Source organism: Phalacrocorax aristotelis, chromosome 5, assembly GCF_949628215.1.
Source record: "Phalacrocorax aristotelis chromosome 5, bGulAri2.1, whole genome shotgun sequence".
Taxonomy (NCBI): Eukaryota; Metazoa; Chordata; class Aves; order Suliformes; family Phalacrocoracidae; genus Phalacrocorax; species Phalacrocorax aristotelis.
This window is the reverse complement of record NC_134280.1, coordinates 54,889,126-54,913,182: the sequence shown is the minus strand read 5'-3', so window position 1 is coordinate 54,913,182 and position 24,057 is coordinate 54,889,126. Positions and strand designations below refer to the sequence as shown.

General features: G+C 43.3%; 1 protein-coding gene across 1 annotated transcript; it reads left to right on the top strand.

Annotated features, from left to right (window-relative positions):
* Positions 1–16,806: 16,806 nt before the first annotated feature.
* Positions 16,807–23,601, top strand: LOC142057836 (L-lactate dehydrogenase A chain). Its single transcript, XM_075094641.1, has 8 exons — positions 16,807–17,079; positions 18,689–18,820; positions 19,526–19,643; positions 20,395–20,568; positions 21,042–21,215; positions 21,910–22,027; positions 22,467–22,590; positions 22,772–23,601. Exons 2-8 carry the CDS (start codon positions 18,698–18,700, stop codon positions 22,934–22,936), a joined length of 996 nt encoding a protein of 331 aa, XP_074950742.1. The 5' UTR covers positions 16,807–17,079; positions 18,689–18,697; the 3' UTR covers positions 22,937–23,601.
* The last annotated feature ends 456 nt before the right edge of the window (positions 23,602–24,057 follow it).

The following is a 24,057-nucleotide window of genomic DNA, read 5'->3' as shown; positions in this document are numbered from 1 at the left end:
GGCACAGGCACTCACATACACAACCCCCACTCCTGGAGGATCTGCAGCACGCGTGATCAGCAAGACACTGCAGCATATAACAGCACCTTTGCAGCCTGGTATTTGTCTGTATTTGGCTCTAGCAAGGGAGGCATTGGAGGCTTGGTGCTCTCCTCAGGACACAGGCTGCAGCTGGCACCAGGCAGCCAGAACCAGGTCCCTGCCAGCAGGCGTAAGATCTCTAACTTGTCCTGTTGCTCAAAGAAATCTTTGTTCACAGAAGCATTGGGTGTGGCAGACTGCAACAGCAGTAAACCTGACTGCGACCAGGAAATCTTCCACTAGATGAAGTATCAGACAGAGAAGCTGCGTGTTAAAATACAGTAGTCGATTTCCTGTCAGCTTGGTTCAATCCAAAGGTTAAACTGTTCGTGGGATGGGAGGAGCATCATTCTTGATGTCTCTAAGTAGGACCACCCAATGCTTTTTTCACTACAGGAAAACTCACAGAAATGAGGGGAAAAAAGCTCACAAAAACGAGCAGAAGCAGCAGTTTTGTTTCTGTCCTAGTCAGTCTCCTATTTAATCCTACAGGACACAGCATAGCAATGCCAGAAACTCTATATTCAAATGCTGACATTTTGTGCCCTGCAAGAATGCCTCTCCCCTCTAGCCCTGACTCACGGTTGTCTCTTCCCTTCATGCAACACTGCTCCACTTCCTGCACAGCCGGCAATCGCTCCACACTGGCAAGAAAAAACTGCCCAATAGTGCACAGGCTAAAGAGACAGCTTGTAAGGCAGCTTTGCTTCTTCTGCACTCACGCTACTGCTGAAGTTCAAGTTACATTATTTCTTATTACTCTCCAGCCCCCTTTAAAATAATAAATATCAAGCTATCTGGAATCATAATCTGATGCTAAACTACGCACCCCTAAAGCACTCATTGCCGTGTTACACAACCCCGCTCGGAGCTTATGGGTACTGGGTGAAGCTATATTAGCATTTTATTCACATCACGAACAAACTCTTAAAGCAAAATCTCCCAAGCGTTCTTGGTTACTAACCTTTGGTTCAGATGACAAGGCAGTCTCAGAGCATGCAAACAGATTTCCCTGATTCGTAACTAAACCAGAGGTGAACTTCAGTCACTAGTGGGTGTCAGTCCACAGGACTAGACTAGAGTTAGCCAGAAATAAAACCTCCAGCACACATACAAAGTGGACCTCAGGTCCGTAGCATCAACTCTTTGCTCAATATCTGACCCCATTTATTTTACACAGCTTGTTAATGCAGACACAGCTGGTCACAGTCCTCTCGAAATTTCAATGACAAGAATTACTGCCAGACCAAGAAGTGTCCTTAATTCATTTAAAGGATGAGCTCAAAACAAAAGCCAGGCTCCAAACTCCAAGGCTTCACTGTTCAGTCCCATTTCTGCTTTCTCTTCCCAGCAGTAAAAAGGCAAGCTCCTGCCTGAATTTGTTCCTACAGCAGCATCAGGAAGCACTGGACTAGCTGCAGTATCTCACATTAACAAACTGGACAAATATTTCATATTACTCATTTTCAGCTCACTAACACCATCATAGCTCCGTACTTTTTAAAGGCCTAGGTGTAAGGAAATGCAATGCTGCAGCAGTGCATGCTTTGCAGGAGGCCTATAGATACTGGTGGCAGTGAGAGACGTATGGCATGTCCAGACAGCAACTCTGTGAGCTAGAGCCACAAGCTCTGTATGCAACTCCCCCACTTATCTGGTATGGTTCATAATCATGTATTTGTGCATCTAACTCCCAGTGGATGCAGCAGGATTAAAATACTGGGTCTTTAAAAATCCAACCCTAGGGCCATCCCTTCTACTGACTTTGCTTGTCAAGAGCCTAACTAGGTAGCACAGGGCCCAAACCTTGCCAGCTGCAAACCCAACCTGTACAACTGTTTGGGAATCTGCATCTGCCAAACAACAGCATGAGGGAAAACACCAAACAGGGTCAACTTTTTATATGTGTCATTTCCCAAGATTACCATCAACTGTTAAGAACATTTATGTAATCAAATGGGCAGTACCAGTGGTCAAAGACAGCCCTTCAGCTGTCCCTAGTCAGCATCAAACTTTCTAAAGAAATGAGAGGATTACCTAATTCAACCTAAAATTGAGAGCATTCTCCCAAACACAAGTTTTCTGCGCTATCTGCAAGATGTGATCTAAATAGTTCAAAACTTCATTGGATCTACGTCACTGACAGAGGTCTGTTCTTCAGCAAGATGTCCCAGAGAGATTGTTTTGGGTGTTTGGGTTTTTTCCTGGTTTTTTTTTTTCTTTTTTTTAAATTGGTGCTGACTTCCAACATCATACTAAAGATGCATAATAGCAGATGGAGCAGATGACATGAGAAGTAGGAAGGGTACTGACAAAGGCTAACTTCAGCTTGTTGAATCTGGCTCCTTCTCACTCTCACAGAAGATAAAACCATGGCTGCAGAGGAGTCATGCCTGAAACACCTGAAGGTCCACAGGTTAATTGTAAGATATGTGCAAGACATCACGTAAAGCAAGCTTATCTTCTATTTGCAGTGCAAGGATCCACGCATGCATCCCTAAGGGTCTAATGGTTGAAAACCCATCCAAGGAGAAGAGAGACCAATTTTAGCTCTTCCAGAGGATGAAACCATGGAACACCTTCTCTTGGTTGACTATGAAAGGAGCCCTAGTGGAAGTGCCTCTGCTATATGGATGGCAACCTTTCTGAGCATCTCCCAGAACAGCCCACAGGCTGATTAGGTGTATACGGTTCATAGAATTGCAAAGGCAAATACTTTTTTGCATGTTTGCAGCCACTACATCAAGCAGTCTAGAGTCCAATGGTTGACCTTACTTTTGGTTATGTTGGGTTTTCCTCCCTTTTACTAATTTGCATGTAATAATAGCAAGTTACATAGAATCAGGAAATAGCTTTGGCACAAAGTTCAAACTAATTTCTCTGTTAAAGGCCTTGTGCAACCATTTTTACGGCAGGCCTTTAATGACATCTTTAGTTTTGTTACAAGGCTGAGATTACAAGCATTTTCAGGTAACAGGCAGGTCATTAACACTTACTGGAAAAGCAGTTTTCTTTTTCACATTTCTTTATCAAAGGAGATAGCTCATTTCAGAGAAACTAGAAGGTGCTTACACTAGAAGGTATATCCTCAAAAGGATACAAATTATACGAAAAGCAATTTGTCTCCACTTGGCACATAAATAATTTCTCAAAGCTGCTTTATCACAAGCATGCCACTTGCATCCTAAATACTAGAAATGCAACAAACTATTTCAAGTGTCAGCCACCACTAAGCATCTACCAACTTTATCACACACCTACGTTCAAGATTCCATTTGAAAAAAAAAACCAAACAAACCAGTTTATTACTCTGCTCAAGGTTTCCAGACAGATTAAGCCAATCCATGCACAATAAACATCAAAGAAACACTGTGCAACAGCTTAAAAAGGCTGTATCTAGAGGAAGTACTGGCTGACCAGACATGAAGTATACAACTTCCAAGAACCTGATCTCTGTAGGATACCTCAAAACTGTGCATAAGAACTGAGACATTTATATACTTTACATTTTTAACTCTTAAGATTTTATTCCTCTCTCCCCAAATTTCATGTCATGTGTTCAGCAGAACAGCATGGGAAAGGATGAGAGATTTTAAGAAAGAATTATCCTGTTTCTATTACTCAAGGAGCTCCAGCCCTATGGTTCTTGTGCAGAACTCTGTGGGCCAGATTCATCCTGTCCTGTCATATCAACGTTTCTACAGATTTATTTTTTTTAGTGCCCTGACTTTAATGGGTGATTTGTACCAGTACTTTCTGCTGAATCAGAGCTTCAATGCCTAAAGTCTTAAATGGCTAAAAACGTAACTGTTTGGGAACAGAAGTCAGTATAGCCATTGGCCCTATCAAAATCAGTATCAGCAATTAAAACAGAGGCAGATATTCTCAAGATTCTTCATCTATAAACTTCCTATTTGTTTCTCAGCTAAAACCAGATCATAGGAGCAGATCTCTGAACTTTAATGTTGATTTTTAAAATTATTATTATTTAACAACCTATAGTGCTTGCACACCTCTCCCACTGGTCCAGTAATTACCTCGTGATTTGATTGCTGTGCACACCATGAGCCACGTATTTGTAACATGCAACTCCCTGGACACACAGCCGTACCCACCGGCTACGGCAAAAGTCAAACAATGGAGCCATTGTTCCAGCCTTGCCTCCTGGCCCACCTTCTCAGCTAAGGTTTTTGCTGCTCAGCTTCCTTTCAGTGCTACTAGGTCTTGAGTAACCACTGTGACTTTCTTTAAAACTCTACTTTCTTGAGTCCTTGGGCTTTGTCAACACAGAAAACAAAACAAGTTCCTGGCTTATAAAAAAAGAAGCTGGAAAACAGGAATTAAGGTTTTGGAAGACAATTAGAAGTACACCAGATGGTAAATTCAGAATTTTTAAGCCAGTCACATAACTCTGGGAGCCTAAGTCTAGTTTGGGGGAGGTTGGGGAGAAGAGGAGCTTTATGTGTATATTTGTGCAACTGACAGCTTTTTACCAGGCAGTATCAGAGAGGCACAGAAAAAGTCTCCTGTTAACCTGCAAACAATTTATGAGATCTGTTCTTTGGATCATGCTGTTGCTCAGCCTTCAAGTCAGACGTAGACTCCTGTGTGTTTGGGTGAGCCTCCAGACTACCACATCAGGCACCATTCTCCTCCTCCTCCAAAAGGCAGGGTGTCCTCCTCCCTGCACAAAACTGGCAGCTTCCCATCAGCCAGCTAACCCTGCCACAACAGGGCTGCTAACCATCTGCTCTGACAGCACTCCCACGCACAGGCTGGCAAGGCAGACTCCTACCTAGTACAGATTTGAACCAAAGCTGCTCATCACGCAGCTCAGCTCTCTCTCCTCACTTCCTCACAAACACACTGTGGCGCTTGTGGGGTAGCGGTATGCTGTAACAATCCCCTCCCACCTACTGCGGTTCAACCAAACAGCAGCTCTGTGGAGCAATTCAGCCTTCCTGCTCTTCACTGCTGCAAAGAAGTATTGTACAGAGGAGGCCCAAACATGGCAAAGCCACTGTAACATACAGCACTGGCCAGCATTTTACAGCAACGAGCAGCCATGCCACGGCAGCACACTATGTTGGGGCATTGGCAAGTCTGGACACACACCACAACACATGCTTGCCAGGAAGCACTGTGCACTGGGAACAAGGCACCCGCCATCCCCACGTGGCTTGCAGGCACCTGCAACACCTGGCTCTGCAACAGCCTGGGACTTGTTACACCTCACTTTTTCCACAGCTCTCTTCTGCCAAGGAATGGTTTCTGGTGTTCATTTCCTGCCTGTCTTCATTCTTGCAGGAAGTGGAGCCTGTGGCTATCCAGTTCGCTCTGCTTGGTGCTTGGGAACATGTAACATTACATCACAGCTCCAGGATTTACTAGCTCAGGTCTGCATTTGCTGATGCTTACGCTTTAAGAAGAATGTCTTAGTGTTCACCTGGCTTTGAGCTACAAAAATGTTTCTGATCCATGCTAAAAATCTCTCCTAATACATGTGTCTCAAAGGAACAACATACCATGATCCAAGCAAACAAGCCGTCACGCAAGATTGGATTAGGCAATGCTCGTGTGTTTTGGCACTTCCTGGCAAAACTGAAACGCAAGCATAGGCTGAATTCAATTGATCCTGAGCCAGGATCAGAGCATTAGAGAAGCAGGGCTACCTATAAACTCCCTGAAGCTTCGTGATTTTGTCTAGAAAGGTTTGGTTTTGACCTTTTCGATAAATTCAACCCCAAAACACAGAATGCTGATGCAGACCTGCAGATCTACATCCTTCTGAATTATTTGCCATGCTCCCAAAATCACCTAAGTCACTGCACTTTATTCTCCCATCAAGATGTACCCCATTCTCCTAAGCCTGCTCAGACCCAGACCTCAGAATAAGGAACTTTTCACATTTCAGGAATGGTTTCAGCTGCAAGCTTTGGGTTTAGACACTAGTCACAAAAGAGCTTTGGATCTCAGTCTCCCAGTCTGATATTACCCATTATAATTCGAGATCAGAACATTTCCAAGGCATGCACCCATATGAAGAATCCCCCCAAATCTCATCACACTCAGAGCTATATTCCAGGATCACCAGCCTCAGAGGAAACATAGATTCACCCACACGCAGGTCAGCGGTGCTGTCTGTGCATGTGCTGCCTCCCTGCTTCTCGTTGCTGCATTTTACTTTGGTGGGTCTGTCTGTGATATTTTTCTGTGGCTTGCAGCTACATGTCCAAGAGGATAAGTGCAGCAAGAATTAAATACTGTGCAACTACACAAAAGCATGCAGCACATACAGGTCTGCACACATGCACTGCCCTCCTCCCCCCCCAAAGAAAAATTAACCACTGCGCTTCAGGCAAACGTTCCCACAGGGACATCAGTTACATCCTCCTAGGGGCCATTAGCTGAAAAAGGCTGTTGAGTGAGTGTTTGGGGAGGGAGCTTTTGGCTGCAGAGACCACCAGTGCCTCCAGGTTGAGCACAGACAGGCACTGTCCTTTGGCACATTGCCTGAGATATGAGATCACGCATGTCAGGAAGCGTGGTGGGTCAGAGACATCCCACAGCCCAAAGGCATCCCGCTGTGATCTTGGGAACCCTGCCAAAGCGAAGCTTTCATTTCTGTAGCATCCTCAACACACGCTTGATTTCAACATGCCCTTCTCCTTCCTTTCCTCCTTTTCTAGCAACACTGCATTCTGCTTGCTCCCCGAGAGAAATAGGGCAAACATAACCTGATTAACCAAGGGGATTTGGGCAGGAAAGGGCGGGGGGAATTAATATGCAGAGAAACACAGCATCTTTCCCTCTCGCATTAATTATTGAACAGGCAAGAGCTAAAGTGTTCTGCGGTGACTCTGACTTTGGGATTTGCTATAAAAGCTGCACATAAACTCTGTCTCAGCATGCAGATATCAAAAGAAAGAGAACATTTGGTCTGACAAGCTGAAATTTCTTTCAGGCTCTGGGGTCAGTCAGAAGCTTAAAATCACTTGGATGTGAGCCTATGGTTCCATTTTAAAACATAAGGGTCCCTCTTGCTGTTCATCTATTGACAGTTTGAATCCAGCCTTTATTTGGCGAGGCTGTCTTTGAAGCATGGCTTAGAAGTTAATGCAGGCTTCCTCCATTTCATGTATGGAAAAATCTCCAAGGCTGGCAGCAGTTTGTAGAGGCTCATATGAATAAGGAAGATGGAGGGCAGCCAGAGCCTGTGTAACAAGTCCATTTTCATAGTCTATCTTCTTTCCATCCATTCTTTCTTGCTTACTATAAGACATCTAGATGTTTCAGGTCAGAAATGCAAAGCTATCCACATGCAGAAAAGGTGCCTTCCCTGACCTTCCAAGGAGCTATTTTTGGCTGCTCTTATACGCCTAAGAACTCTTACAGACGTCATGCACTGAACTAACCAGCCCTCAGTAACCTTTGCCTAACAGATATGAAACGTTACAGAATTTATTTTATTATTATTATTTTAATTCCCTCCATAATGTAACATCCTATTGACTCCAGATCTCCAGATGTTGTTGTTGCAAGGGAGCATATTTTAAAAGGGGATGCAAGGCTGAGATTACCCGAGGAATGCATGTTCAACATTACACCTAAACATATACACACAGGAAAAATAATCCTTAATCCTGAACTTTCCAAAACTTATTAGGCACCCTCAGCCTTCAACTGCTTTCACTTCTCAAGACCAAACCACTACTTAGCTTCAGAAGTTTAAAAGTGAAACAGATTTCTTTTCCTTATTGCGCCACCCTGGGGGCACAAACAGTTGATGAGATTAAAAATTAAGGAATGCTGGGTTAGAAGCCAAACACACACACAGAATGATACTCCATAAAGAAAGCAACAGACCTAGCTCCTTCTGTCTGAACGCATAAATACACCACGTTGCACCCTGGCAGTCAGAGACCTGGGCTCTGGTCTGTCCCATGTCTCACAAATTCTAATACTGATATTCTTCCACCAAATTGGCACTGCCCTGTCTACAAACATTCCAGTCCAGAGACTGAGAGTGAAGTGATGGGTGAGCCCCGCTGCCCCAGCAGCCAGTCTAGAGGCTTGTCTCAGGGTGAGGAGCTAATGCAGACCAAGGGGACTGTACGTCCCTGTTGCCACTCCAAAAATTTTTTGCCCTCATGCAGTGAGCAAGAGATCAAGCATGCTGGTATCTTTTCTGACATCAGAGCATTAAATATGAAAGATCTTCCACAAACACAGAATAAATCCTACATAGACTGTGGAACGTATAAAGCAGAAGTGATATACAACTTGCAAAAGGGATATGGAGAATATATTGGTGGTAAGGGTTCAGGAGACCCAGCCTCCAGAAATCCAGCTCTTGTGCACATGTGGCACACACAGAGAGAGAATCCATGATGCTACCTCCTAGCACCTCCCTTTTTCATCATATTGTCATCTTTTAAAAGGGCAGCGATATTGCCTCTTAAGGCCAGAACTGCATAGGGTCTAGGGATACAACTGAATCTGGATAAAGTTATGAGAAAAACAACAGAAGGCTGGAGATCGCCATTGAGAAATGGTGCACCTTGTATATACCACCCAGGACACAGGCACGCTGTTCATTTTAAGGCCCAAGCTAGAGAATCAACAGATTCTGCAAGTATCAGGATTCCCCCCATAGGAGCTAGAAGTCAGGTGCTTGTCCCCTTTGGTAACATCCATCTCCTTAAACAAGACTTACAATAGTTTGCAAAACAACAAGGCCATGCCCAGCAAATGTTTGCTAAATATTTGTGCAATTTCATCCAAATACAGCAGCAGAGGGTCCACAAGCCAGAAACACTGCACTTCGCATAGCATGGGGAAAATGATTCATTGGTACTCTGTAGACAAGCAGCAACCTTTCATTTTCTATTTAAAGATTGAGTGTAAATAAGAAAACTGAATTAACTGATAGAGAAAAAGGTCAGTATTTGTGTAATGTTCTTGAAAAACACAGCATACTAAGACAAACACTCTAATTGGCAATCATTCGGCTTTATTCTGCTTCCACTTTCACTTCCCTGTTTTGTTCTGCTTCTTCAGTTGATGAGCTCTTTGCTGAGGAGAACTGCCGTGTGTCTGTACAATGCCTGCACTGTGAAGCCGTGCTCCCAACAGAGATGTTCAACTTGGTACCTGCTTCAAGTATATTAATGATTTCTCTATGGCTGCATAATGAAGCTGAGTTAAAAGACTACTGCATTTTAGCAATGCAGGCTGCACCTCTATCCACTGTTATTTTCCTTTGGAATCACTGCCACAGTTTAGACCTTTGGTAGTGAGTCATGGTGGAGCGTATTGCATTTCAGTTAATAAACATGGGCATGGAAGGAAATTAAGATTACACACACAAAAAAATTGTTCATGAAAATCAATCCCCTCTTCCTGCGAAGCCACACTAGGAATCTACATGTGACCTCAGGGCTCACATCTAGCTTTGCTGTGTATAGGATGAGGTCTCCAGCACCAACCTGCAAGCCTGGGGAAAGTGCAGGCCACTAAATGCGAGCTCACATACAGCTACAGCACATCCAGATGATGGTGTAAATCCCTAACAGTATAGGCTAGGAGAACTTGGTCACTAAGGAAATGGTGTGTGTCTTTCCTTCCCTTGACTACCTTCTGCTTATAAAAAACCTAAAACAAAACAAAAAAAAATTAAAAAGCCCAGGGAGCAGAACTTTCAAAGAGATAAGCCAACAGCTTTCCCCTGGGTGATAGCTCCACATCCATACCAGCAGTACATTCTGCTGGCAGTACATATGATATAAGCAGTATTTTAAAACTCTGCCTGATAACCTCTCAGGACAGCACCTGCCTTTCACAGTCATGTCACTTTGCCCAGGGCTATGTGTTCACCCACAGAGCTGCCAGCAACCACCACCACAAAAACAAAGACCTAAAAGAGTATATTGTGCAGAAGCAGTCAAGTTACTTTTCCCATCTGAGAATAGCAGAAGAGTTTAACTCTGTAACCCAAGCCAAAATCACCCCTCAGGACTGCTATCTTACAGCTGAGCTGGCCCAGCTGCAACTCTTTTAAAGACCCTCAGGAGTGGCCGAAGTGTGGGGACTGAAATGAAAGCAGCTGGTTGTGTACTTCCATTCTATTGCTAAGGTAAACTACATCTTTCTTCTCCAAGGAAGGGGTTTACTACATAGTCACCTGTGACTATGTAACAGTCACAGGCAGACATATTTTCCATATCCACTGGGCATTATCTGAGGACACCAACATGTGGGATAGACTGTGAGGCTGTTGTGGCACCCAGGCTCTAAAAGGAGACCAGAATGTGATTTTTCGCTTGATCTCTGGCCTTTCCACTCCACTCCAGGCACAGGCGTGTGTTTTATTCACCAGGACCCACAAAGAGCTACAGAAACTTTATAGCCACGATGTCTTCAGTGAAAGCTTTGAAGAGAGGTATCCTGCATGCTGAAGCATGTCCCTCATGAAAACACAGACCGAATTATTTTCAATGTCTAGGACTTCCTTGACCCTGTAACTTTATGCTGCTAAAGTGAGAACTTCTTTTTGCAGAGTCCCAGCTGTGACACTCCCATCTCCTAAATGGATGAAAGAGACAAAGGGATGAACTCACATCTTTCTTGTGCACTGTTTCTGTAGAGCAGGCAGGGCAGGAAGATCCTCCACCAAGTCTGTAATGTCTGTAACGTTGAGATGTACTCTCAGCTTTCTACAGTGGTCGTATGGCGCAGTAACTTCTCAACTGCAGGATGCTGAGTTTCCAGCAATGTAACCTGGAATTTTGATTCACAGAAATTAAAGTTTGGCCACAGTGATTTTTGGATGGGAGAGAATACATAACCTGCTATCATTTTGAATACACAGAGGGTCAAGCAGATATGTAAGGTCTGAAATGCCAGAAAAGTATCTCCCTCTGTGGCAGAGGCAATATTGTGTTGTTAAATGTACTGTGTCCCAAATGGCCTGAATCAGTAAAAACTTGTCTGCAGGACTCTAGCTCTTTACCATGAGCTAACCAGCTTGTTCGCATGTGATGTGCTGAGAAGGGATCCTGGGGAATTCAAAACTGACAGCTGCAGAATTAAAATGAATATTAAAATAAGGGCAAGGGGGCCTCTGCTCCAGAAGGAGTGCAGGGATGTACCTCTGACCTTTTGCTGCTGAATCTGCCTGCCCTCTTGAATTGGCAAGTAGCCGCGGCAGCAGTCTGCAGCCCTCCTCTCATATCCCTCCAGCTCCTTACTGTAATTTATAGAAAGTCTCCACTTACTGCAGCCTGTCAGGCGCTCAGACAAGTTAGATAACAGTAATAGTTCTGCTGCTGCTAGTTTAGAAAGCAGAGTCCCAACTGTGATGCTCCCGTCTCCTAAACAGATGAAAGAGATAAAGCGATGAACTCACGTCTTTCTTCTGCACTGTTTAGAAGGCAGCAGCAAAGATCCATTAATGATTACACTCCTTTGTGACATCTTTGTGACTTTGTTAGGCTAAGACTGAATAGCGGCCCATGTCCATGGGAGTGCTTTTCCATCCCCCTCTGACCACATGATTTATCTGAGCATCCCATTTCCTGCAGTTCCTGAGTAAATGAGTAAGTATCCAGAGTTGCATCAAGGGAATGGGTTTGGTTTGGAGAATCCTGCGCAGTAACTCATGCTTCCAGGAGTAAATTAATTTCCTTAGAGAAGCAAGACAAAAATCATGCATTCCTCTTAGTCCAGCTACCTAGAGTGATGATTTAAGAAGCTATTTCAAGATATACAGTTTTCTTCAGCTTTGTATTAAGAAAATAATTGCAAGAAATACAGTTTTATCTAGCTTTATACTGAATGCATAATACATTGCTGTTGTACTTGCAAAAATAACCAACCTTTCAAAGGGAAAAGAAAAATTGGTGTAGCTTGCAGATTCTGCATATTGAAACATGTCAGCCTGAAAACAGTTTACAATCAAAACCATACATCTGATGAAAGGATATTGTGGAATCTGGGATCTTCAGAAACTGCCAATTATTTACACAGGTCTCCACCTATATTACTCTGGTGCACATTTAAAAACAGGTTGTAGAATCACATATGTATAAATACCGGGAAATGAGAATTGCATCAGCTAGCCCCTCCCCCACAACAACAGTGAAAAGAAAAAGAGGGTGTGAAGCAGCAAAAGCAGTGGATTTTTGTCATACTGGTGTCCTTACCATAACCTGCACACATGGAAGAAGCCAAGGAGAGGGAACCGGAGGTGTATGGACCATGGCTAATCAGTTATGTGCAGAGATACTTGTTAGTGCAAGCTGACGTGAGACTCATCTTTTAGCTTTTAATTTTCTTAGGAGATAGTTCAAATGGTTTGATGTGGCTATGCCACCCAAATTTGAAGAACACAAAATACAGATTTTTATGGAGTATAAACTTGCTTCTTGTATCTTACCCTGGTAAGTATTTTGAAATTGCAAAAATTCTGGCCCTGGGAGCTTTTCTGATGTTGACAATTTAGCAGAGTATACTAAACTTTTGGTGCCTAGCTACTCCATTTTGGTGTTCAGACCTCTCTGGTTTAGGTAAAGAACCACCATCATTTTCATTTTGTTTTACGAAGCTGAAGTGTTTCATAATTAACTAATCCATACAGTACCACCATCAGGTTGGTCAATAAAGACCCTTCCCATTTTACAAAGGAGAAATGAAGCTATTAAAGCTGGAGGAAGCTGTTCAGGCCTCAGAATAAATCAAAGGGAAAGACAGGACTGAAACATGATGTAGCTATGTCTAGCGCCAGGTCTTTCCCTCACATCACTGACACCATATGAAAGCAAAGCCCTTGACGATGTCAGAGTAAAAACAGGACTGATCATGCTGGGAATAACACTTATGATTTTTAGGGGCAAATTAGACCTCAAATCTCAGGTGGAGCAGAGATTCCACTGACCTTTCCAGTGCCAGTCAGCATCAGCGGCGGCTTTGGGTTACTGCTAACCTCCCAGCTGAGCTGTAGCTCATACTGCAAATATGTGCAGGTCATGGTTTGGTGTCATTATTCAGCCCAGCAGCACCATCAGATTTGACTTAGTCTGTCGTGAGCCAGGACCTGAGCAAATGGCAAGTGTAGAAATTAAACATCACCATGTAAAACCGCTTGCGTATTAGCAAAACATAGAGAAATTTACTAACACTTTGTGTTTTACTGAAAATAGCAAGACACACACATTTAACTCACCTTGTTTAACTGTCTCTGGACTTTATTTCTGTGATAAAGGTTTAATTGATATCTCATAGTTTAAAGACAAATACATTGTTTAATGAGAATGGGACATCATTTTCTTCTGTTATTGACCAAAGCCTGATCAAATGCCACCTGAGGCCAGAGGAAAGGCCTCAGTGTAACAGATTAAAAATATAAATGTTTCCACATTCAGCAACTTCTATTGCTTTATTTTTCCTGTTTAATCTGTGAAAGCTAATATGGAAAAGAGGGCGAGCAGGCTGAGGAATGGCCAAGCTCCTGGAGAGACCCTGTCACATTTCAAATATTCCCATCACTCTGTCAACACCACCTCCCGCTACTGCGATGAAAGGCAGCAGCAGCAAAAGAACAGGAAGAATAAAACTCCTTATATATACAAGTGAGGAAAGTCAGCCCCATCCCTACAATCAAAGTCAATCACTTAAAAGAAATCAAAACAGACCTGGCCTCAATCTTCCAAGCGCAAGAAATATGCTCTGAATTTGCTCACCCTGTTCTGTTTGGGTTGTTCTGAGCCTTCTCTGATTGAAGCTCTCTGAGACAGAAAATCAATGCCAATCATGCCAGATAACTCTGTTCCTCCTGAGCATCTACTGCTTCTACTAAGATCACAAAGGACACATAAAAGGAAAAAATGGGCAGTTGTAGCCTTCTTCTCAGTTTTGTAACCCAGGTGAATTAACACTGGCATATTAAAAGCTGACATTATTTTTTAACAAAACAAGGCTTCTGATCTGATTATCATCAAGGATGTGTTGGAACCAGGATGGTTTTGAAACATCCTAGTTAGCTTGGTTTGTCCTACTCTACTAAAGGTAGGATCTCCTGTATCTGAATAGGAACCAGACAGCTAAGGACAGCCTGATGTCTTCTGTTATGTATAACAGAGATTTGGTCTTGGTTCTGTTCTCAGTAATGAGCACAAAAACACAAGCAAGTGAAGATTTTATTGGAACTTATACCCTGAAAACCATGTCCAATTTAATTTTGCCTGAGCCACAGGATAAGAACAATCTTATAATACCAACATTCTTCTCTTAGGAACCTTGGTCTCACTGAGACAGTAGTAAAATACCACTTGCTCTATATTAGCTACATATTTTTAAAATGCTCTTAAATCTATCCAGCCAGTTTTGTCTTAGAAGCCTTTTACTATACATTTAAACTCTCCAGATGTAAACATTTTTATAGGGAGAAAATATTTATTCTTCATCTTCATTCTGTCAAATGTTCATTTTCTCTCCTGCCAGATGCCTGGAACCCAAACTCTGGATGAGATGTTTAGTCCCATTCATACAAAGCCACTGTAAATACAGATTCCTGGGATGCAGAACTAAACTTCCTAATCCACCCTTGAGAATTCTGATAGAACAAGATGCTCAGCAAACCCAGCATAATGCAGAATGACAGAACTACATTAAACGGTTTCCTTTTATTCTGCATTCATGCGGCACTAGGCCTACTCAGCATCTACCCGCACTTTCCCTTCCTTAGCTGCCAGTCTCCTCTGACATGACACATCTCACAAGCATCTCTCATTCCTCAGGCAGCAGCAAGGAACAAAGCACATCTAGTTTTGCAACCAATAGGTCATTATATTTAACCTCCTTTGGTAGAAGTGCTGGTCTTCATAATAAGAACCTGAATTTTGTATTTTTCTGAATTGTTTCATGCAAACCTCCTTATTCTATGTTTCAAGCATTTTTAGATGTTTTCTCACCTGTGTTTTTTCTTTCTTTAGTTTTACCAATGGACTGTCAAAGAAATGATGAGGCTTTGGGCTCCCATTCCCATCAGGTCACCACAGCAGAAGGGAATTGTCACTGGGATGGTCTGTGACAAGGCGTTAGCGTGCCTTGAACAGCAGCAGAAAATCCCTTCAGTTGTAAAGCAGAGTTTGGCAGGTGAGTGCAAGCCTTAGATGTGATGAGATATACCCATCTTCATACCATCTGCTCTGGTCTAGCATGACTGAGGGCCATGTTTTATGCTTGCATGCACTGTGAGTGGGATGCGGTTGTGGACAGATGAAGACCTCCATGACAACCTCCTCATTTGTAAATTGGCTCACTCTAGTGACTAAGAGGTAAACTATATAAACTAGCTTTAGAAAAGACATCCCAGACAAAAGAGAGATGGAAAGGTTGGTACAGGTAGAGGAAGACAAAGCTGTGAATAGATATCGCCAAAAATCAGCTGGAATTAGAATCCCAAAAGGAAACTAACATAAATATCACAAAGGTACTACAGCTATAAAAAATTTTAAAAAAAGGGGGAAGGGGGGAAAGATCACTGTAAAACAAGAATGGGAAAATAGACATAACCCAGCTACTCACACAAGATTAAATGGATGCTTCTCTGATTTTCATTAAGGATGGACATGTTAATCCGTAGGGTAAAGACAGGATGCCTACAAGGATGGGTAGAAGGGAGAAATGGATACAAGACAATAAATGAACACAACCAGCTGGCAAGCAAAACTCAGAGTCTACTGTACTCCAGCTGGAGGAACCAGACATTCTCAATCCCAGAATCCCAAAACACAGTAAACTACAAATCCAGGTGCAAAGATTTTAAGTAAATTTACTGACTTGGAGGCATTACACAGGACCAGAGAACAGCAAGTATTTAAGAAGTGAGCATTGGCGGAATCAGTTGGGGCCTGTGCTTTTGTGCCTGTGCAGTTCTTCAGCAAAACTTGCGAAGGAATATTTAACTACAAACATGAAATTCAGTGAATTAAGGGGTAAAAAGTAGCATGGGTTTACTAAAAACAGTTTTGTGGGACAGCCCTGTAGCATCATAGTGTAAAAATGAAACTTCAGGCATCCACGAAATAATAAAAATGTTTTTGCTCTTTGTTAGTATCCTAGCAAGAAATAAGTGAAGAGGAGAAGGACTTGGCTTTCCTAAGCAACCACAGGGTGATAGGGAGCTGACAGTGTGGCATGACTGTGAAAAAGACTAAGTGTGAGTCCAGTCATGGTATTTCCAGCAATGACAGGAAAAGATTAGTGTTCCTGTTTGAGTCATCACTGAGAAGACTATCTAAAACACTCTTATGCACAGCCTCTCTCAAGAGAAAAGCATTCAAACTGAAAGCGTGGCACAGAAAGGATGTCCCAAGGACCTGAACACAGCTTGCATCATGCATGACTGAAAAGGTCTAGCTTATGTAACTTAAAAAACAAATGAGTGGGAGCTGGATATGTAAATGCACGGAAAGGTTAAGTAAATGCCAGACCAGGATGTCTGTAACAAAAAAAAAAGAAAACCAAACCAAAGCAAAACCAAAACCAAACAAGTATCTATAGGTTTAGATGGAAATTAGGAACAGGTTTCTAGCCACCAGACAAGAGGCTCCATCCGGAACCACAGCCATAAGCCCCCAGAGGAGCAGCGGGACCCCGGCCAGGGCTGAGCTCCTCCTCGCCAGCCTGAGCTTCCCTCACGCTGCCAGCCGTTACCGGCCGAGCATCCCAGAGCGGCGGTTAACGAGGCCGAACGTTACCGTCCGCCCCGCCCCGCCCCCCCCCCCCCCCCCCCCCCCCCCACCCCCCCCCCTTCCCTGCTCCCATGCCGGCCCGCCACAACTTCCCCCTCCTCCTCCCCACCCCGACGTGTCGGCGGGCACGTCTCCACCACCCGGCCCGCCCGCCGCACGTCAGCCGCCCCGGCTCTACTTAAGGCGGCGGCAGCCTCCCCGCCCCGCCGCTACAGCCGCCGCCGCGCTCGGTTGAGGACGCTTGGTAGGTGCGATCGATTTCGCGGGTTAAGGAGGGTGGGGGTGGGGGTGGGGGGGTGAGGGCGCCGCTGGGCGCCAGCTTTCCAGGGGGGACTCGGTCAACCAGGCGCCGCCTGCTCGACGGGTGTCCCCCGGGCTGAGGAGCTCCCGAGCACAGCCCTGGACTTCAGCCCGGCGCCGCCTTGGGTGCGGTGTGGCAAGGCGAGGCACCGCGCCCTGCTTGGCGGCCTTGTGCGACCGGCGTGATTTCCACATAACACCCCTCCATCTCCTTGAGACTGCGCTGCATTGCCCCGCCATTTCCCCCCCACTCCTTCAGCCTGCGTGGATTATCTTGCTTTCCCTAATCGGCGGTAAAAGTGCGTGTGGCCCCAGGAACCAGCCTGCTGGGAGTGACCCTGCAAAGGGCTGTGAGGATGGGCTCAGCTGCGTTTGAAATGGAGTGTTAATACAGCACCTTGGTTGCAGGCTCTCCTCTAACCTTCTTCCTTCAGGGGGAATAGCACTCTGAAAACAAAAATTTTGATGTTTAAGTGTAACTGAAAAATGCTTGAGTGGGTGCTTCTCACCAGCCCTGCATGTTGAAGTTCCTGTAGTGCAAAGGGAGAGCTTGGCACGTGGTGAGAGTGTGCTCTATACCGGGCCACGCTTCAGGAGACTTCCGCAAATGAAGACTAACGTATCTTGGTTAACTTTCCCTAAATATGGGCACTGATGGCTTCCTGCCCCACCCCAAACTCGCAGTCTTTACCTGCTTGGCCAACGCTGCCTGGCCTTTCCTGCTCTGAACGAGTTGCTGCCTGTTCATCCCTAACTTCAGAATCATGTTGTGTCTATACTTGCATCCATCTGTGAGGCTGCCCCCTGCTTTGGGCTCTTCAGGCAAGGCAGAAGCTGTGCTGCTGGCAGTGCAGCACCACCTGGGAAAGCATAATTGTTGGCTTCTGCAAGGGTGAAAGCGCAATACTCCATCGTCATAGTGACATTTCAGTACACTTGTGGCTGTCAGATTACTACCCATATTACCAAGCTGCTATGCAGCTAGTAGCTAAAAATATTGAGGGTGGGAGAGAGGATAACACCAGATTCTAGATATCTCTAGATGTCTTAATTCAAAACTATGCAATTTTACTTCAAAACAAATCCATAAAGTTGACTTTGAGGATCACACTGTGCTTAAGAAGGGCTTACCTAAGCGTTATACAACTTAAGGTCTGGAAAGGCTTCAGGGCACAGAGTACCAGTTTTTCAGGGCTGTAGAATGGAAAATGCCAGACCATGCTGTGCTTAAAAGTACTAAAATGGCTTCCTTTACCTAAGTGTAATATGGACGATCATTTAGAACATTGTAATGCTGCTGGAGTGCCACCCAGCTACATACCCAATGGTTCTCAGGCTGTATTTGAGGGAAAGCTATAACGAGCATTGTCATAAATAATTCAAATTTTTAATAATTTTGCTGCATACAGGCAGTACTGCCAGATGTTTTAGGCATGTGATTTATATCCATTTTCTTATCATCCTGGAATAAACTCCATCTTGCTTGATACAAATATTCTGGTGTCAGTAAAAGCTCCAAAGCCTGGAGAAACAATCTGTTGCTTTCCTTGCAGCAGTGCACCATGTCTCTCAAGGATCAGCTCATCCACAATGTCCACAAGGAGCAGAGTCATGCCCACAATAAGATCAGTGTGGTTGGTGTGGGTGCAGTTGGAATGGCCTGTGCTATCAGCATCCTGATGAAGGTAAGAGTTAAGCTTAGGATGAAGCAGCATAGCTGTGACAACCTGAGGCCTAAAAGAGGGGCAAAAAATAATCTCCCTAATTAGACTAATTGGGCTAGCACACAAGATGAACTTTTGGTTGTCCATTCATTTCTTTGGGCCTGAAATGAAGCAGCAATCTTCAAGCTATTGACAGTATCAGACAGAACATGCTGTATGTATCACTCTGATGCAAGAGCTGCATTTACCTTTGAATGACTTCCAGAATCCCTTCTAAGAACTGAGGCATCATTTTGTTGGAAGCAGGGAGTGTGATGGCATACTTTGCAGTGTGGACTGGAAAAAGCAGTCTTGGACACTCTAAATGACTTGTCCTCCGCATTGCATTACTGTATTGAAAATGCTGTGTTTAATATCAGGCTTGCTTTTCTTATCTGTAAAATATGTTGTTTATGAACAGCTATTAAATTAATCTTCATCATTGTCATACTAAATTGCACACCTACTCCACACAGAATGAGGATATGAAAGGTAAAAAACTAACACAATAAAGTGGATATCCCAGGAGACTGATTTCAGTACTCTGCTTGGGTATAAGTAAAGTGATAGAGGTGAGCAAAATTGCTTAAAGAGATCACTGCTTTTAAAAAAATTGCAACTTCACAGTTTACATATTGGGTACTTGTCTCAAAAAGAGGTAATAATATTTAATCTTGGTCACTGTAGGACTTAGCTGATGAACTTGCCCTTGTTGATGTTGTGGAGGACAAGCTCAGAGGAGAGATGCTAGATCTCCAGCACGGCAGCCTTTTCCTTAGAACACCAAAGATCGTCTCTGGCAAAGGCAAGTAGTTGGCTCTAATGTGCTTGTTATTTCCAAATAGATAGCCACTTCAGATCTCCAACTGGTCATCCAAGTCTAGCACTCAGCCTGTCATCTGACTTGTTAGGAGGAAAGCTCACTTCATTTCTGCTCAGCTGACGTTCAGTTTCATATACCTTGTTAAGGCCAGTCCATCTAGGAATCCTGTTCCAGAATTGATCACTCAATATAGAAAGATGAATTTCTTAAGTACTCCTGCACCGCTGAGAATTTTATTTCACAGCCAGTTAGGCCCTGAATGTATTACCGCTTATTTCTTGGCCATAAATGTATGACACTTTTTAAGTTTAGTGGCAACCTGACTAGGGCAAATGGTAGCCATCTCATATCTTAGTTAATGTGAACAGCGTCCACAGATAGTAGGTTACAAGGGCAGAGCCTTCTTCCCCTTTTACACAGCACTTGCACTGGATGCCATCCTGACAGCTACCCCATACCCTCCGTGCCTTAGAAGTATGTAATACCACTGCCCAATTCTACGTGTTAAGATTTTTGACATGCCCTTAAGGCTGCCACTTGTGGCAATGAACCCCATTCTTAAAGGAAAACTTAACTTTCTACAGAAGCAAAGTCTAGGGTAACAATTACCAAGAGAATTTTAGCACCCTCAAATTTGAGAATTTTAGATATCAATACTAAAAGGAACTGAGAACTCCTGTTCTGAACCACATGTAGAAAGAGGTCACGTTTGACACAGCCTTTTTGTCTGCAGATTACAGTGTGACTGCACACTCCAAGCTGGTTATTGTCACTGCTGGTGCCCGTCAGCAAGAAGGGGAGAGCCGCCTTAACTTGGTCCAGCGCAATGTGAATATCTTCAAATTCATCATTCCCAATGTTGTTAAATACAGTCCTGACTGCACGCTGCTTATTGTCTCAAACCCAGGTTTGTTGTGTTGGCTTAATGACAGGATTTGTTTTAGAGAATAGTGTTTTCTTCAGTAAGGTGGCATCAGTAAGCTAATATGACCAAGCACAGGCTTTTAGAAAACACTTATGCCACATAACCATGTAGCAAAAAGCGTCATCTTCCCTCTCTGCACTCAGCAAGCTTGTCCTCTGAGAAATAAACCAAGTTGCCTCCAACTTGGGTCTTCAGTTGCCTTTTAAGTGTTTTTTAGCATAAGACACAGTAAGGGGCACTGATAATTGCATGCATAGCATAAACAGCCTCTCAATTCTGCCTTTAGAGCAGTCATTCTGTTAGCCCACTGCAGGGCCTGGTCATGGGCATTACTTTAGGCTATATTCCACATAACTAGCCTGCAGATAAGATCCTTACAGATGAATGGAGAATACCATCCTAGTTATCAAACTGCTCGCAAGTGGCACTTGTTTTCCTCCCTGTTCTACTTACAGTGGATATTTTGACCTATGTGGCCTGGAAGATCAGTGGCTTTCCTAAACACCGTGTTATTGGTAGTGGCTGCAATCTGGACTCTGCCCGTTTCCGCCACCTCATGGGAGAAAGACTGGGCATCCATCCTCTGAGCTGCCATGGATGGATTGTTGGAGAGCATGGAGACTCCAGTGGTAAGGGTGAAATCTGGCTGGTGGTTACAAAGAACTTTTTCTGATAGTTTGCAAGACGCATCTCCAAAAGCTACAGCAAAATGTTGCTTTAAAATTTTTGCACTGCAGCACCTTCAGAATGCAAGTCCTGCTTTAAGTCTTCTGCTACGCAGAGTAACCCTAGATGATCTATGTTTGACCTGAGGTACTCTGCTTGGAAAAGGTCATTACTGTAACCTGAGGAAGCTAAACGTTTCTAGGCTAAGTTGTTCCCATAACTCAAAAAAAAAAAAAAAAAAAAAAAGAAAACTGAAGAAGCAAGAGGGTAAAGTTCTCTGCAGGGGACTCCTAAAGATCTGCACTGACCTGCGGGTAGTCACTCAGTTGTCTTCACTGGCATCTCTTCATTACTTCAAGAACTGTATATAGGAACAGAATTGCAGAGGCAAGTCTAGAGGACAGGAAAAAGAGCAACTTTGCTTTAACAAAGGTATATCCAAACATTGGGATGTCGTATATGAAGAAAGATGTTTATATGCTCCTAGGTTCTCAGCCTGCAATTTAGATTGGCCTCACAGGTCATATTATATTTGAAGTCATATCTAAATCGTAGTGACCTGTGTGTTGCAGATTATTCTAACTAGGTCTTAACTATTAACTTGAGGACAAAACTAAATTTTCTTGTGAGATAGATTAACCTATGTGTAACTCGCAGTACCTGTTTGGAGTGGAGTGAATGTTGCTGGCGTCTCCCTGAAGGCTCTTCATCCAGACTTAGGAACTGATGCAGACAAGGAACACTGGAAGGAGGTCCATAAGCAGGTGGTGGACAGGTAAATACTGATTTTTCTTTTCCCCCCCGCCAAACACAAGAAAAAATGATGAAGAGCTATAGTACCTTTAAATTGTAGTGTCTGTATCTGGTTTCATAAATACCATAGTAGCCCAAAATAAATGTCAAGATGCAGACATAACAGAACTTGAAATAATATTTTAAGGAGTAATGTAGATTTGGCAGTTATTTTTTTTCCTGGTTAGTGAACTTCAAATTAGGGAAGTGCATTAACTTCCAAGTTTCCAGTATAACCGTGGGGAGTAGCGTAAAATGCGAATAGAATTCTTCACTGCTGAGTTCATGTCAGTCCTGTCAGCAGATCAGTCAAGCTTTTGATATCTCCAAGTTGATTAAGGGAACTCTCAAAGCCCTTCTTACAAACTTTAAATATTTCAGTTGATGGTACTGTTTTTTAATGAGTAACCTTGTCTCTGCAGTGCCTATGAGGTCATCAAACTGAAGGGGTACACATCATGGGCTATTGGCCTTTCTGTGGCAGATCTAGCTGAAACTATGATGAAGAATTTGAGAAGAGTGCACCCAATCTCTACAGTTGTTAAGGTGAGCAGCCCCTCTTTGCTAACTTTTGTCTTACTGAGAACTAAAAACCTTGGGAATTCTGAAGAATGGCAATAACTTCCTAGTTTAATTCTAACTAAATTTAATTGAGTCTTCTCAGTAGGATATTCTATAAAACAGACATACACAAATTCTAGCCTAACTGTCCTTACCTACTTTTCAGGGCATGCACGGAATAAAAGATGATGTCTTCCTCAGTGTTCCTTGTGTACTGGGCAGTAGTGGCATCACTGATGTAGTGAAAATGATCCTAAAGCCTGAGGAAGAGGACAAATTAAGGAAGAGTGCAGATACACTCTGGGGAATCCAGAAGGAACTACAGTTTTGAATCTGCCCAAGCAGTTCACTTTTTGCAGTTTAACAGGTTTAGTGAGTAGTTTGTCTTATGTTGCACTTTCCAAGTAGGTCAAATCTTTCAATGTATGTATCTCAACTAGAACACACACAAAGCTCAAATCTGAACAAATGAGTTTCCTGAAGGTAGCATTAGGAAACTAATTCTAGGCTTTTCCCTGTTCAGACACCCATATTATTAGCCAGAGCTAGATAACCTAGTCAGTCTTGTACAATGAAGTGGTGTGACAGAAATCCAGCATCAAAGCAGAGCACACTGCCTAGAAAACCCTTTGCCTTTTCCTCATCTTGTTTAATGTTGGTTCAGAACAATAAGTAACTAATATTACACAATGTGAAACCAAAGACTATTTGCTTGCAGTTAGAGGACTGTCAAGCCAATTGACCAACCTTCTCTGCTGGCTGAATAGCTTAAATATTTCACTGTTGGTAGGTCCAAATGTATTTTCCTAACCCTGCTCTGGAATTTTTGTGTATACTTTTTTTTTTGAGAACCTTATTTTTGCGTACTATGTCAGCTGAGTTGTAAGTTCGTCTCCTGAGCATGTTTAAAAAAAAGTTAAGGTTTCCATATGCAACAAGACAGTAACTGTCCAGCTGTAGTACCAGCTCCAACACCAAATAAACCACAAACTCTTATTTCTGGCTCCTTGGTTTTTTTATTTATAGGGCTTTGTCTCCAAAATGCAGCTCTACTTCCACCCATCTGAATCAAACTACTCTATTGCTCCTGTCACACTAACTCCAACCTCACCTGTGTAATAATGTTACATGTGCAGCTACTCTCTTGTAGGCTCTAGATATTTATGTAGCAAACTGCCTAACACTCTAAAGGTAGGAATGAAAACAACAGTAACAGCTGTATTTAGATACTCAGAAGTTAAACTTGATTCCCATCTTAATGCAAAGAAACAGGCTCTACTGAGACTATGTTAGGGGAATGGAGAAACAGTGCAACAAAGGAGGTGTGTTTCTCACCTCTACACACAAAAATGCATGTAGGAAGAAATATCTCCCCATCGAGTACTTGACATCCATCAAAAGTCAACTTGCTGCCATCACAGAAAAGCACCTCCTCTGGAATAGCAGCCATGC